The sequence below is a fragment of the Nicotiana tabacum genome, chromosome 21 (assembly GCF_000715075.1).
Source record: "Nicotiana tabacum cultivar K326 chromosome 21, ASM71507v2, whole genome shotgun sequence".
NCBI classification, from domain to species: domain Eukaryota; kingdom Viridiplantae; phylum Streptophyta; class Magnoliopsida; order Solanales; family Solanaceae; genus Nicotiana; species Nicotiana tabacum.
In genome coordinates this window covers 94,540,805-94,555,787 of record NC_134100.1, presented here as the reverse complement: position 1 = coordinate 94,555,787, position 14,983 = coordinate 94,540,805, and the positions used below count along the sequence as shown (strand labels likewise).

Sequence of the window (14,983 nt, the reverse complement as noted above, 5' to 3'; positions counted from 1 at the left end):
ATCAGCATTCTTATAGCCTCCATTCTAGCTACAGGTACAAACATCTCATCATAGTTAGTGCCCTCCTATTGATTGTATCTTTGAACCACCAGTCTAGCCTTGTTCCTTGGGATATTTTCTTGTTCATCCAGCTTGTTTCTGAAAACCCATCCGGTACCTATGACAGTTCTGTTCTTCGGTTTCTGTACCAAGTGCCAGACCTTGCTTCTTTGAAACTGATTTAGCTCATCTTGCATGGCTATGATCCAGTCTGGATCCTTTAGAGCTTCTTTGATGGTCTTAGGTTCAACCTGTCAGAGAAATGTTGTGAGTGAACATAGATTTCTTAGAGAAGACCTGGTCTGCACCCCTGCATTTGGATCAAAGATGATATTCCCAAGAGGATGTGACTTTGATGCTTTCATGGTCTGATCTGTATACCCAGAGAAGATTCACCCGAGGAGTGACCTAAAGGAACAAGTTCAGTGGGTGTGGCTTCATTAGTCTGGTCAGCAGTTAGAGTAGTTCTTTCTTCTTCTTGTTCCTCATGATCACTGTTAATTTTCTTATGGTCTTCAGATCCATCTTCATACTGAGGTTTATATTGATTTGTAACTCCATCACCAGTTAATCCTATGTTATAATATTCATCATGCAGACCTTTCTCCACCAAATTGTTAGATTCATCAAAGATAACATGAATATTTTCTTCCACACACATAATTATTTTATTAAAAACTTTATAGGCCTTACTATGTGGAGAGTAACCCAAGAAAATTCCCTCATCACTTCTGTCATCAAACTTACCTAGAGCTTATTTTCCATTATTATGCACAAAACATTTGCACCCAATAGTTCTCAGGTGAGTGATGTTAGGTTTTCTTCCTCGAAGTAACTCATAGGGAGTTTTCTCAAGAATGGGTCTTACCATGCATCTATTTAGCAGGTAGCAGGCAGTATTGATTGCCTCAGCATAGAAACTCTTAGGCAGTCTACTAGCAATCAACATGGTACTCCCCATGTCTTCTAATGATCTATTCTTTCATTCTACAACCCCATTTTGTTGTGGAGTTCTAAGTGCAAAGAAATTATGGTCAATACCATGTGAGCCACAGAACTCAAGGAATTTTTAATTTTCAAATTCAGTTCCATGGTCAGCTCTTATACTTAATACATTGCACCCTAGTTTTTGTTGAATCATTCTAACAAATACACAAAAAACATCAAAGGTTTCATCTTTGGATCCCAAAAACAAAGTCCGGGTATACTTGGAGAAGTCATCAACAATAACAAACGCATACCTCTTACCTCCTCTGCTCCTTATTCTCATTGGTCCACATTGGTCCACATAGGTCCATGTGAAGGAGTTCCAGAGGTTTAGAAGTACTGACAACCTTTTAGATTTAAAGGATGACATTACATGTTTCCCTCTAACACAGGCATCACACACCTTTTCAGAGGTGAGCTCAACTTTAGGTAGCCCAAGGACCAAGTCCTTTCCTGCCAACTTGTTGAGTTGAGAGAGACTAGTGTGTCCTAGTCTTTTATACCATAGAAGTGGATCATCTTCACTACACTCAAGCATGTGTGCTCACTTTGAGGAAGTGACATAATCGATACCTTGTAGACATTGTTATGTCTGTTTCCCTTTAATACAATTTCATCAGTATCAAGCTTAGTGACAGTGCAAATTTTGGAATTGAATTTTACTTCATTTCCTTTGTTACACATTTGAGATATGCTAAGAAGATTGCGTTTAGTACATACCATATAATACACATCTTCTATAGCATGAGAGAGTGACTTACCAACCTTGCCAATACATGTTATCTCGCCCCTTTTCTCATTTCCAAATGACACACTCCCCCTTGGAAGGCTGTTCGTGAGAGGAAGTTTTTCTTTTCTCCAGTCATATGTCTTGAGCATCCGATGTCTAGATACCAGTCCTGATTGTTTCCTCTCATCTTAGCCTGCACCAAAATTCATAAGTTAGTTTTGGGAACCCACACAAGTTTGAGTCCCTTTTTGTTGGAAAATGATGAATCAGATCCCTTCTTGCCCAGAAGGGGAGAGGATTAGAAGCTATTTTCTTATTGACCTTAATCCACTTAGTATAGACAGGAGGATTGACCTTTGACTCCTCTTCATTCTTCACATTTTTAGCAATACCAAATGTGCTTCTAAATTGAGCATGAATTAAGGCAGGACAAGTGTCTCTAAAGTGTCCTACTTTTTCACAATGAGTGTATATGTTATTATCAGAAATTTCTACTTACTTTGGGTCAAACTTAGGGACAAGTTTTCTGTAGCCAATTCCAAATTTGTTAGAGCTACAATTTTCATTCAGCCAATTCAAGGCATCAGAAGATCTATGCCATTTGCTTAGTCTAGAGAGTTCCTAATTAGCTTTCTAGGTTCTCCTTTCCGCATCATAAAGATTATCTTTAGCAATTTTTAATTCTTTTTCAAGCTTATCCTGCAGATCACTTAGTTTTTCTTTCCCATGTATATCAGGAGACTTCTCATTCTTATAAGTAAGCTCAAGAACATGGTTCTTAAGGTACTTGACCTATTTCTCTAAATTAGCTTTGTCGGATTCAAGCTCGTTGATATCAAGTTTGACACATGAAAGGCTGCTTATTAACTGATCATTTCCAGTACTGATTTTATCCATTTTATTCATTAAGGTAACAATTATGACCATCAGTTGTCTTTTCGACATAGCATGAATGTTCTCTTTCAAGTCAGATATACTTACCTTGTTTGCTTCATCTTCAGTTTCTGAATCACTCACGGCCATCATCCCTATCACTTCTTCCTTTGTTTTGGATTCTTCAATTTGCATCAAGACTATGATGTTTGCATTTCCAAAGTCAGTTTCCAAGGTCCTCCATATATCATGAGCAGAGATGCAAGAGGACACTCTGAGGAGAGTGTTTCTGGACAAGCTTTTGTAGAGCAGGTCATTTGCTTTAATATTTTTCTGAACTAGCTGACGATCTCCATCAGCGTATTCCTTTTCTCTTTTGTTGCACTTGTTACACTCACTATCCATTTTGATTGGGAGTATTGGTACATGAATGACAATTACCCATAGGTCAAAGTCAGTAGCCTGAAGAAATGTTATCATACCAGCTTCCATTTATCATAATGGTGTTTATCTAACATAAAAGGTCTTCCAATGTGCATTTCAAGTTGTACCGGGGGTTCTGTCTCCACATCCTGGTGTTCATCAATCACAGCATAGAGACTTATAGCCTCATCCTCATTTTCTTCCTCTTGATCACTCACTACAAAAAAAGCTACCAAGGAGGCCTGCTTCATTGCTCCAGTAAATTCTTTGCCTAGAATTTTTCCTTTGTTGGAACCCTTTTCTCTCATCTTCTCCCGTTTTTCTTTTTCAGCTCGTTCTTTCCTCCACTCAATTCCCACATTGGTCAGTACTTGACCATGTGATCTAGCTTGCCGCACTTGTAGCACCCATCATAGTTAGCTTTGTCGATCTGCTTGGGCTTACTATTGGTCTCTCTCTTGGATGCACTTTTGGAATTCTTCATGAACCTCTTGAACTTGGCAAACATTGCAAGATCAGGATCATCATTATCAGATTTATCATCCTCAGATGCTTTAAGAACCAAGGCCTTATCCTTCTTTGGTTCTTCCTTGTGCGGTTCTATCTTTCTCATTTCATGAGTTTTTAAGTTTCCAACCAACTCATCAAGTGAGATTTTGTCCAATTTCTTGGCTTCCTGGATTGCAATGACTTTTGATTCCCATGAAGCTGGAAGGATTCTTAGAACTTTGCTAACCAACTCTTCTGAGGTAAACACCTTTCCAAGTGATTTCAAATTATTGGTTATTATAGTAAAACTAATCATCATATCCTAGATGAGTTCAGACTCCTTCATGGAGAAGAGCTCATATTTTCTCATGAGTAGCTCTATCCTTGATCTCTTTACACATAGGACCAAGTCCACAGATAAGGATTTTCTTAGCCTTTGCATTTTTCTCCATCATTCTGAAATCTGCTGCCATAAATTCGAAGGGGTCCTTAGGAACTGTTTCATTTTGTGCATTTTGTTTAGTAGGAATCAGAGGACCTTGGTTCACTATGGTCCATAGTTCATAGTTTTCAGCTGTCAGAATTTCGTGGTTTTAGCACGGTCGCTTCAATCATATCTGGCTTAATTATAAATTACGTGTTTAAGAACCTATGCGTGTTTTGTCTTTTACCGCTTTTAAATTATGGTGTTATGGATTTAGCTTTGAAACGGATCACGTGTGCGTGAATCCATTTTATTTAGGGTGCTAAAATCATGTCACGGGTATGTGTACACGATTAATCACGCTTTATTATTCTTAAGGATTGTTTGGCCAAAATCGCGCGAACGTGTACCTTAATTTATTTTCGGAATCATAATTATGTCACGCGAATGTGTATACAATCACGATAGTAAATTAAAAGCCCGTCTAAGTATTCTACAAATGTTTCATGAGTTGATTATTTTCCTAAGATTTTAGATTATTGGGAAAGTCCAAGAATTATGAATTATTGATGGAAAATGTAGTAAATTAGATATGGAAAGGCGAGCTAACTTATTCAATTATTTAAGAAAAAAGGCTAGAATTGTTATATTGGGTCGGATGAAGTTCAACTTATTGAGGCCCAAATTCTTTTCTTTCATTATAGTCCAAAACTAAACTATCATATGTCAACCAATCCCAACTAATTGCCAAATCTTCACGGCCCAAGACACATTTACAAACAAATCACATGGCCTAATTTATTAACTAATTAACCAAATATAAACTCTAAAATTTAATCAGCAAAACAATCAAAACTCTTGGCAAATCAGGATATGAACCAATAAAAATTCTTCAACAAATACCACAAGCAAACACATAAACAGAGATTCATGAACAAACATAATGAAAAGATCGACCAAAAAATATAAATCGAAAGAGGCAAGAACGGACCTCAATCAGCCGCAATTTTTATTTAAAATGGGAGCTCTCAAATCCAAGTACAATGAAGAGATTCAACTTAATACTTCTTCTAGAGATCTGAACCAAGATCGGAGGCTTCTAAAGGCGACCGTCAGAACCTCTAACTGGCGAACTCGAACATCACCTCACTTTAATGAAGGTTTCGTAAATGATTTTGGACTGATTTTGAAGCTGTTTTCGAGCTATTTCGTAGCTAGTTTTGCTGCTCCTTTTTAGCTGGATTTTTCGAAAGGATGAGGATGAAAGAATGACACGAGTAGAAATCCCTTAGCGTAGAAGAAGAAAAAAACATTTCTCTCAATTCTCTCCTCTCTTTTTTCTCTCATTCTCCCCCTTTTTTTCTCCTCACATTTCTCTTCTATTTTTTAAAAAACATAATTCCCCACTTTCCTTTACTTTTTTTTTTTTATTTTTCACTTATTTTTTTTTTTAATTTTCACTTATTTCACTTTTCTTTTCTTTTCTTTTTTAATTTTCACTTAATTTTACTTTTTTTTAAAAACTTTCAGCTACCTTTACTTTTTTTTTTTAATTTCAACTTTCTTTTACTTTTTATTTTTTAAATTTCCACATTCTTTTACTTTTAATTTTTTAATTTTCCACTTTCTTTTACTTTTTTATTAAATAATTTTCACCTACTTTTACTTTTACTTTTTAATTCCATACTTCTACTTTTCCTATTTTTTATTCCCATCCGAAAATTTTATAAAATATATTTAATTTTTTCAATTTTTCAATTTATTTTATTTTGAAAATAAAGATAAAAAATAAAAATAATACTAATAGTAATAATTGACCTTTTAAATTATTTTTAATTTTTACACTATATAAAAAAAAATTAACAAAATTAAAAAATTTATATTAAATTTCTAAAAATATTTACATAGTAGAAGGTGGTAAAAATTCAAATATAGTAAAAAATTAGGTGCTCACACAAACACTTACTCCAACTCACTAATTGCTTGTAACACCTGATTACAACTCGATTTCTTAAAACACATTTACTAGACTGACTCGAGAAGAACACCACTGGTACTCGACTAAAGTGAACAAAATGAAGTTCTTCAGTTGATGTGTAAAAGGATAATCTTAGAAGTCCAAAATAGATAGTATTTAAATGCCTGGACTTCAAGATCTTCTAGGAATCCTATGCATAGTTAGCTTCTCGTTTTATAGGACTCCTACTATTCCAAGAACTCCACAAGTTTTGGGACTCTTATATCTTACTGATTTATTCGTATCTTCATGGGCAACAACCCTGATTTATTCGTATCTTCATGGGCAACAACCCTTATCACATGTAGCAGCCTTCTTCCACCAAACTCGGACTTGGGTAACTTTGAGTTAAAGTTACTGTCTTGCACATATGTACAATCATCAATCGGAGGAGCTGGTCCTTTACCCTAAGGAGCTAGTTCTTAGAACAGTTAAGCAATTTCGTTGAGGACTTGGTTCTTCAAACATTGCATCTAAATAAACTTTGTTAATCGTCAAAATCTCAATACTCAACAATCTTTGCTTCCTAATTTGATTTCTGAAAACCAGTCTGGGTTTGTTAAAGGCAGACTTTCATTGAAAATATTTTGTTGACGCAAGAAATTGTGCAAGGGATTAGGAATAAAAATATGAGAGATAACATTGTCATTAAGTTAGATATGGCTAAAGCTTATGACAGGTTATCTTGGGCTTTTCTTATCTCCGTTTTAAGAAAGATCGGCTTCTCTGATAACTTTGTGGATATGGTATATAGGCTTCTTGCTGATGTATGGTACTCCATCATTATCAACGGGGAGAGACATGGTTTCTTTCATTCAACAAAGGGTATTAAACAAGGTGATCCTCTATCACCTAGTTTGTTCATTATTGCTGCAGATTCTCTATCAAGAGTACTCAATTATTTATATTAGAAAGATCAATTCATAAGTTTCTCTATGAATTCTAGAAGATCAAAGATCAACCACTTATGCTATGCAGATGACATCGTGATATTCTCCTCCGGTAATAAGAAATCTATTCAGATGATTATGAAAAAAGTAAATCAGTATGAAGAGGCTTCTGGCCAAAAAGTGAACATAGAGAAAAGTTGTTTTCTCACTACTACACAATCTCTGTTATTAGAAGGGATATGATTAAAATAGTGACAGGGTTTAACCATCAACACTTCCCGTTCAAATACCTTGGTTGTCCTATTTATAATGAAGGGAGAAAGAAGATTCATACTTCTCTGAGATAGGAAAATCTGTTATTAACAAGCTGAATAGCTGGCAAGGTAATTTATTATCTATAGGAGGCAAAGTTATATTGATAAAGCATGTCCTCAAATCTCAAGATTTGCGCACTCTTGCAGCAATATCACCTCCTAAAACTGTCTTGAAACAGTTAGAGAAAGTGTTTGCTGATTTTTTCTGGGGAAAATTTGATACCAAGAAGAAATATCATTGGAGCTCTTGGGCAAACTTATGTTATCCATATGAGCAGGGAGGTGTAGGCCTCAAATAGATGGAGGATATTAGTAAGACCTTTAGCTCCAAAAGATGGTTGAGACTACGGACCACTAACAGTCTTTGGTCTAATTTCATGAAATCTAAATACTATCAGAGAAGTCATCCAGTGGTTAAGACATGGGATAAGTCTCAATCTAGTGCGTGGTGTGATATAAAGAAGATTAGGAATGAGGTTGAACCTCATATACTTTGGAAGATTAATGAAGCTTCAATTGATTTTTGGTGGGACAACTGGATAGGATCAGGTCCTATTGCTAATGCCACACACTTAAATAACAAGCCAAGGGCTATGAAGGTGAAGGTCTGTCTTTTGGAAAGACAATGGAACACTCATATGATTGCTAACTTAGTCAATGCTAATATTTCCAGAGACATTGCAAATACAAGAATTGGAGATAGAAATAGTAAGGATCAACCTATTTAGAAAGCCACCATTAGTGGAATTTTCACTTGCTCATCTGCATTTGATCTGCTTAGACAAAGAAGACGCAAGCATGAATTATGATTAAATATGTCGAGTAGGAATACTCCTTTCAAGATCATTTTTTTGATATGGAGAATCATTAAGAGGAAATTACCTCCGGATAAAGTTGTACAAAGATTTGGACAGAATGTGGTGTCCAGATGTCATTGTTGTGCCCAACCAAAAGATGAATCCATAGAGCATGTTTTCATCCGTGGAGAAATTGCAACTCAGGTATGAAAAGTTTTTGCTATTCCTTTTGGTATTAACACTTCTGTTTTTTCTATCAGGTTAGTGCTTAACAACTGGTGGAGCTATAAAGACACAGAAAAATTACAAAGAAGAACCACTATGATCCTTCCTAACCTTATTTGTTGGGAGCTCTGGAAAGCTGGATGCAGCTACGTGTATAGTAATAGAAGAACCAATAGAAACAGAATATGTCAACAAGTTTTGTGCCTATTGGAGAATGATCTTAAAAGATTGGATGAGAGGGTGGATATTAGTTGGACTTGGGAAAAACTCTAGAAGGAAATGGAGAGCATTACGCCTGTTCTAAGTTGCAGGACTGTCATATGGGACAAACCCCCAGACAACTGCTTTAAAATTAACTCCGATGACAGTAGTAACATTCTCAAGAGAAGAGCTTGTATTGGAGGTATTGTTAGAAATAGAAACCGACAATTTATTGTAGCCTATGCTCAAAATGTCCAATTATGTACTAACAATAGTGCTGAGGTGCATGCCGCTTTGTGCGGAATGAAACTCTGTAAAGATCTCAACTTTGGCAATATTATTCTTGAAATGCACTCTTTAATTGTAGTTAATATGATTAAAGGAGAGTACAAAGTTCCCTGGGAACTTATGGATAAGATGGAGACGTTGAAAGATATGTTACAACAACTTCAAGCACAAGTAGTTCATTGCTATAGAGAAGGAAATGTAGTCGCGGATGAATTATCTAAAATTGGAGCAGAATCTCAACATGAAAATGCTATGCTATACGGAACCGTGAAAGACTTGCCAAGAGAAGCGAGGGGTCCATTTAGAATGGATAAATTGCAGCTCCCCACATTCAGGATTAGAAAATAAAAAGAAGCAATGAGTAATTCGTTATGCTTCATAATATAGATAATATGGAGGGTCTATCCTCATAGTACTTTTTTGCATATTTTTGACTACTAGTTACTGGAAGAAAACTAGGACCAGTTAATAGCATTACACCCCTATTGTTGGAAAACTATCATGGTACAGAATTGGGAGTGTCCAATTCTAAGACAGGATTTGAGGAGGTTAGGCTTCATGTCCCCCTTCTCCATGTATTTATATTTTGGATTCTAATTTATAGGTAGGGGACTTCCCAAACCCCCCCAACACCAAGGGCCAGCATAGCCTAAGGTGATAGCTTCCGTTTATTAAAAAAAAAAAGAAAAAAAAAAGTCTCTGAGCGATTCACTTACATATCACTGAGTTTACCAAATTCAAGTTTTTAACACTACAGAAATGCTGACGAAGTACGAAACATGGTAGCTTGATTAGGCTTGAAGCCGGCCCAAACAATTGTCAGGATCCAAATCGAGATGGTTAATTGAAAGCTTTTGTATATTCGATCAGCAAAGGAATAGTGTATTACATTACAGATTAAAGAGGTCTTCCTCTTTTATACAGCTAAATGTATAGAGTTTTCCTCACAACAAACACTCAAGATGATAGAGATAAATCCTATATTCTAGAGAAGGTGGGTGGTTCACCACTGTATGTAGCAGTCAAAAGAGGTGCTGGCTCGTATATCAAATACTCTTTCCGTCTTATTTTACGTGATCCTGTTTGACTGGATATAAAGGTGAGCCAGTATTTGAAATTTTTGAGTTCTGAATCTGTCATCGAACTTCATAATTCGTTTAGTTATTGTGTTCGCAATTAAATATTTATACATATTTAATAAATTTTTTAATATAAAACAAAGTCTAAGCAAAAGTTATTATGTTCGTTCAAAACCGTAAATAATACACTACCTCCATCCCTCACCAGCTAGACGCAAAGTTTAAAATTTGAGATTTTAAGTATATTATAATAGTTATGAGACCATAAAAACTTGTAGAATATAATAAAAAGTCTAAGTTAAATCGTTTTCGTTTCAAAAGAGATTTATCTCTCGTTTTGAAAAAAAAATCATCTTTTAAAAAATTTACTAAAAAAAAATAAAGTTACATGAACTGAAAATAAGAAAGTAAATGCTATAGTGCATGAAGGGTACGTAGTCAGCCACATAGGGCAAACTGAACAATCTTCAACACGATGAATTTTATATATATATATATATATATATATAAAATCATCTTTTACCAGTGTAGTCAAAATTATTGGGTTCACCAGTGTAGTCAATCGCTCTTATGTAGGATACACATACTTAACTCATGCACAAAAAGGAATAAATGTCGACATTTTTACAACATTTCTCGTCAAAGGACATGTACTCGATCGACATTGTAATCAACATATCCGCCTAGGTGGCATGCCAAATAAGCAAGTCAGCATCCACGTAGATAATACATGCTTCCACGTGCCATGCACACGTTTCCACAGACTAAGATTTGTTTTGGCTCATTTATGCACACGTTCTAATTTCTTTTTGGTAAAAGGTTGAAACACACCATATATAGTCAATTGCATGGGGCGAACAGATTAGTTTATTAAAAGTGAAGGCAGCAACCAATTATGTTGATAATGATTTTTTTTGCTTTACGTTCTTTTTAATGGATTTTATACTGAAATCCCACCCAAAAGTTATAGAGAGATAGAGATTTTATGTCCACCACTAGTAGGGGTGGACATATTTTGGTCCGAACCAAAAAAATCGATCGAACCGAAAATATTTTTATTTCGGTTTCGGTTATTCGATTTTTTCGATCGGTTTCAGTTTAAAATTTAAAATTTTAGTTTTTCGGTTCCGTTGTCGGTTATTAATTTATTTGGTTCGGTTAACCGAAAACCCGAATTATTAGCATATAGATTCTTTAAGTTATATATAGACTAAGCCCATAGGTAATAATATAGGCCCAATCCAAATAAGTAACCCAATCGGCTATTCCTAATTTCACATTCTTTAAGACTTTTAACTCTAACGAAACTTACCATTTTATTCTAACTTACCGAAATTTTGAAAGAAAACCAACAAATTCGTCAGTCCAATTATTACATAGAAAGAGCCCAATATGATAATGTTCAAACCGAAAACCGATTAGAAATAAACCAAACCGAAATTAGAAAACTGAACTGAACCGAACTTATTTTAGTTCAGATTCGGTTACTACTTTTACAAAACCGAAAACCAAATAACCGAATTTCTTCAAACCGAACAACCGACCGTACGCCCACCCCTAACCACTAGGATGGAGAATAATATGTAACACTCATGGGGTGGAGATAGAGTGTTAAGTACGGGTTCAGACGAATTTAGTAACTTTTGCTTAAATTCCGTATTTGTATAGAAAGTCCATCAAATATGTATAAATATTTAATCGCATATCCAGTAACTAAGACGAGTTATAGGTTTCATGGCAAATTTAAAAATCGTAAACTTTAAATTCTGGCTCCACACACTCATGCATGACATGTAAAGTGTACTTTGGGTGTGACAGCCCCAAAAGTAGCGTATAAGCAGCAAAGCTTATGGCTCCGCACATTCTGCAGCTAACATTACACACTTCCTAACGTGCTCAGTCAAAATGAGTCCAGAGTTGGCTCTTTACCTTTATATAAGCAAATGGTTTCTTCACCAATCACCAATCATACACACTACAAACACCATTCTTCACATCTTATCAAAGAGATAAAAACAACATCCAATATCTCAATTAAGAAGAGATAGAATGTCTAGCATTTTCAAGATTATTGGGTTCGAGAAGAGAAGACCGTGTTCAGATAGAGATGATGATGGGGATGACGGTTATGATTATGCTCCAGCAGCATGCTTAGAAGGAGATGGTGACGACGATGATGGAGATTACGACTATGCTCCTGCGGCATCGTTGGAAGGAGATGACGATGATCGAGATTATGATTTTGCTCCAGCTGCATGAGATTAATTCAACGGAGGTTCTAATTAGCTATGACAAAGATACAATGTCTTGCATTTTCAAGATTATCGGGTTTGAGTAGACGCAGCATATTTGGCCAAACTTACAGCTAATTCATACATGGTGAAGAAGTCGGAACCTTGATTTTAGTTAATCCTAATTTTTTTCCTTAAAAATATATAGGTTTATATATATACTTGTTAAAACTTTTTGTGGCTGAGGTCTGCGCTACTCTGAGATCACTAGCATAGTAGATGTACCTTCTTTTTTGACATATTAATTTGGACTTTACGTTAAGCGGGAAAAGATCATTAGCATATTTGCGGCATATTTGTTTATTTTTTGTGGAGAGTTTATTCGCCACAAAATATATATTTTTGGTGCTCGACCCCGAGCAGTCATCCCAAAAAAACATTCACTATCAGAAGTACCTGCAGCAATCCAAGGTAGCCACTAAATGTAATTAGTGAGACTTCTGAATTCTGATCTTTTGCAGCTACTTTCGTCGCAAAAAAAATCCAATTTCTTTTAGCGAACATGTGACACAAAATAAACCAACATTATAAGATGCTGTAAGAATAAACAGTTTGCCTTTTGTTTTACCCAAAAGCTCTGCCTCTTTGGAATAAATCTAAAGAATATTCAGTTTTAGTTCCAATTTCAAACGAATGTGTAAAGATGTCTTGACTGATCATAAAGCTGCACTCAAATATTATCATGCTCGCAATCATATGCTTGGAAATTCATGGAAAGGAACATTGTCGACATGTCCACAACATTCCACAGTGTAAACCTATCAAGGTGACATGTCAGCAAAGGTGGATTCAAGATTTGAAATTTATGGATTCCTATAGTAATATTAAGTTAATATATAATAATAATCGAATTTCACAGTTAAATATTTGTAAATAGTTAATGAATTGATGCATTTACGGAGTTTGAGATAGAAACTACTAGTTTCACGTGAACCATAGTAACACTATATAGCTCCTCCCTTGCAATAAGTTTTCCCAACTCTTCATCATCAAGAAAGTACTTTTGAAACTTCGAATTCGTATAAGAATGTCCACAGTTGAGTTCAGTCATTATGGTGAACTCACGAAGGCCGAAGCGAACTAATAATCATTTGTAATCAAACCATAACTCTTGGGTCTTCTCACAATACTCTACGGAGTAGAAGGCCATGTACTATAGATGCTTGAAATAGTGGCCTCTCGGGCAAATCCAAAAAGTGCCCGAAAGGACTACTCCTAAACTTGTTTTCGAGGCCCTCATCCTGCAACAACTTTCGGAACTCACCCATACCTGCTTATCCTAATGAGAATCTCACAGTGATCTTCTTGTTGAAGGTTTCATTATCATCTAAAAATGTCTTGTACTTTAAGGGTGGAAGTTCCGATCGAAGTTTTAAGATTTCAACCTCGCATTGTCAAGCTCATCCTCAGGCATCTCATCCTACACATGATTTAAAGGTGTTGATTAATTAAAGGCACAAAAATAATTAATTTAATAATTAAAAATATCTCTTTACAATCATGTTTAGTGAAACATACTAGGAATATTTCAAACATCCAGACATATACTTTAAATATCCATATAGATGTTTTAAACTTTCAAAGAGATGTTTCAAACATATTAAGCTTATCTCAACAGATTGGGAAGGTGCATTATCATTCTTTCTCTTTTTTCTTCTTTCTGTCGCTGCCTTTTCTTCTTCTTCTTCTTCTTCTTCTTCTTCTTCTTCTTCTTCTTCTTCTTCAGTATTTGCTACTGGTGCTTTATCATCAATATATATCTCCTCTTCTCCTTCATCAATTGTTGTCTCCTCTTTTGATTCTTCTTCATCAACATTTATCTTTTCTTCTTGTTGTTTCCTCTTTTGATTCTTATTCATCAACATTTATCTTTTCTTCTCTTACTTTCCTTGTTTCAGCTCTCCTTCTTCCTTTTCTGTTTCCTCTTCTCTTTCTTTCTCTTTTTTCTCTTCTTTTTCTTTCTCTATTTCCTCTTCTCTAGCATTCCCTCCTAGTACATTCCTTCTTTCCTTTTTATTCTCTTTCTCAATTTCCTCTTCATTTTTTTCTCTTTTTCTTCTTCTCCAGCATTCCCTCCTCCTACTACTTGAAGAGGTTTGGCTTCCACTTCAGCTACAATTAATTTTTGTAGCTCATCCTCCTGAGATGTCTTAATTCTTTTGCTAGATTTTTTGGAAAAGATTTATCTCTTCTTCGTCCACCTGTCTTTGACACACGTCCCTTTGCCATTTTAGCTGCACGCACAAACAAGTAACGACCATCAATAAAATAAATAAATAATTTATTCATAACACATAAAAAAAACTATAAATGTTCAAGTATTCTTTGGTGAAACATCTCAGTGAGACGTTTGAAGCCTCATATAAGATGTTTCAAACATCTCAATAAGAAGTTTGAAACATCTCAACAAGATGTTTGAAATATTTCAGTAAGATATTTCAAATATCTCATTAAGATATTTCAAACATTTGTTTGAAACATCTTAATTGATGTTTAAAATATCTTACTGAGATGTTTCATGTTTGAAATATCTTAATGAGATGTTTGAAACATCTTAATGAGATGTTTGAAACATCTTACTTAGATATTTCAAACATCTCTAAAGGTACTGCATTGAATTACCTGGAAGTTGGTCATACAAGATTGAGCTTAAGAGGCAAAATCAATTTTCTGCCATCTACAAATGCTAAGCAAAATATAGTAATTTAAGTTTCTAGCTAGTTAGATGGAGTTTGAAAGAAAGCTAACAATATTCATAGTATAGTTCTCCAAACTTCTTTATATATACGTCTCTATCAATGATTTTCTTAATCGCTAAAATAATCAACCATCTCATTGTGATAATCAGGTATCTTTTGGTGAATCATCTCATGGATTGTTAAACATCCAAACAGATATTTCAAACATCTTATATGA

The 14,983-nt window shown here is 35.0% G+C and overlaps 1 protein-coding gene across 1 annotated transcript; it reads left to right on the top strand.

Moving 5' to 3' along the window:
* Positions 1-8,487: 8,487 nt before the first annotated feature.
* Positions 8,488-9,045, top strand: LOC142175373 (uncharacterized). Its single transcript, XM_075241955.1, has one exon. The coding sequence runs from the start codon at positions 8,488-8,490 to the stop codon at positions 9,043-9,045; it is 558 nt and encodes a 185-aa protein (XP_075098056.1).
* Positions 9,046-14,983: the final 5,938 nt, after the last annotated feature.

Coding starts and splice junctions, on each gene's coding strand:
- LOC142175373 (XM_075241955.1), top strand. CDS start 8,488: ATGGAGAGCATTACGCCTGTTCTAAGTTGCAGGACTGTCATATGGGAC.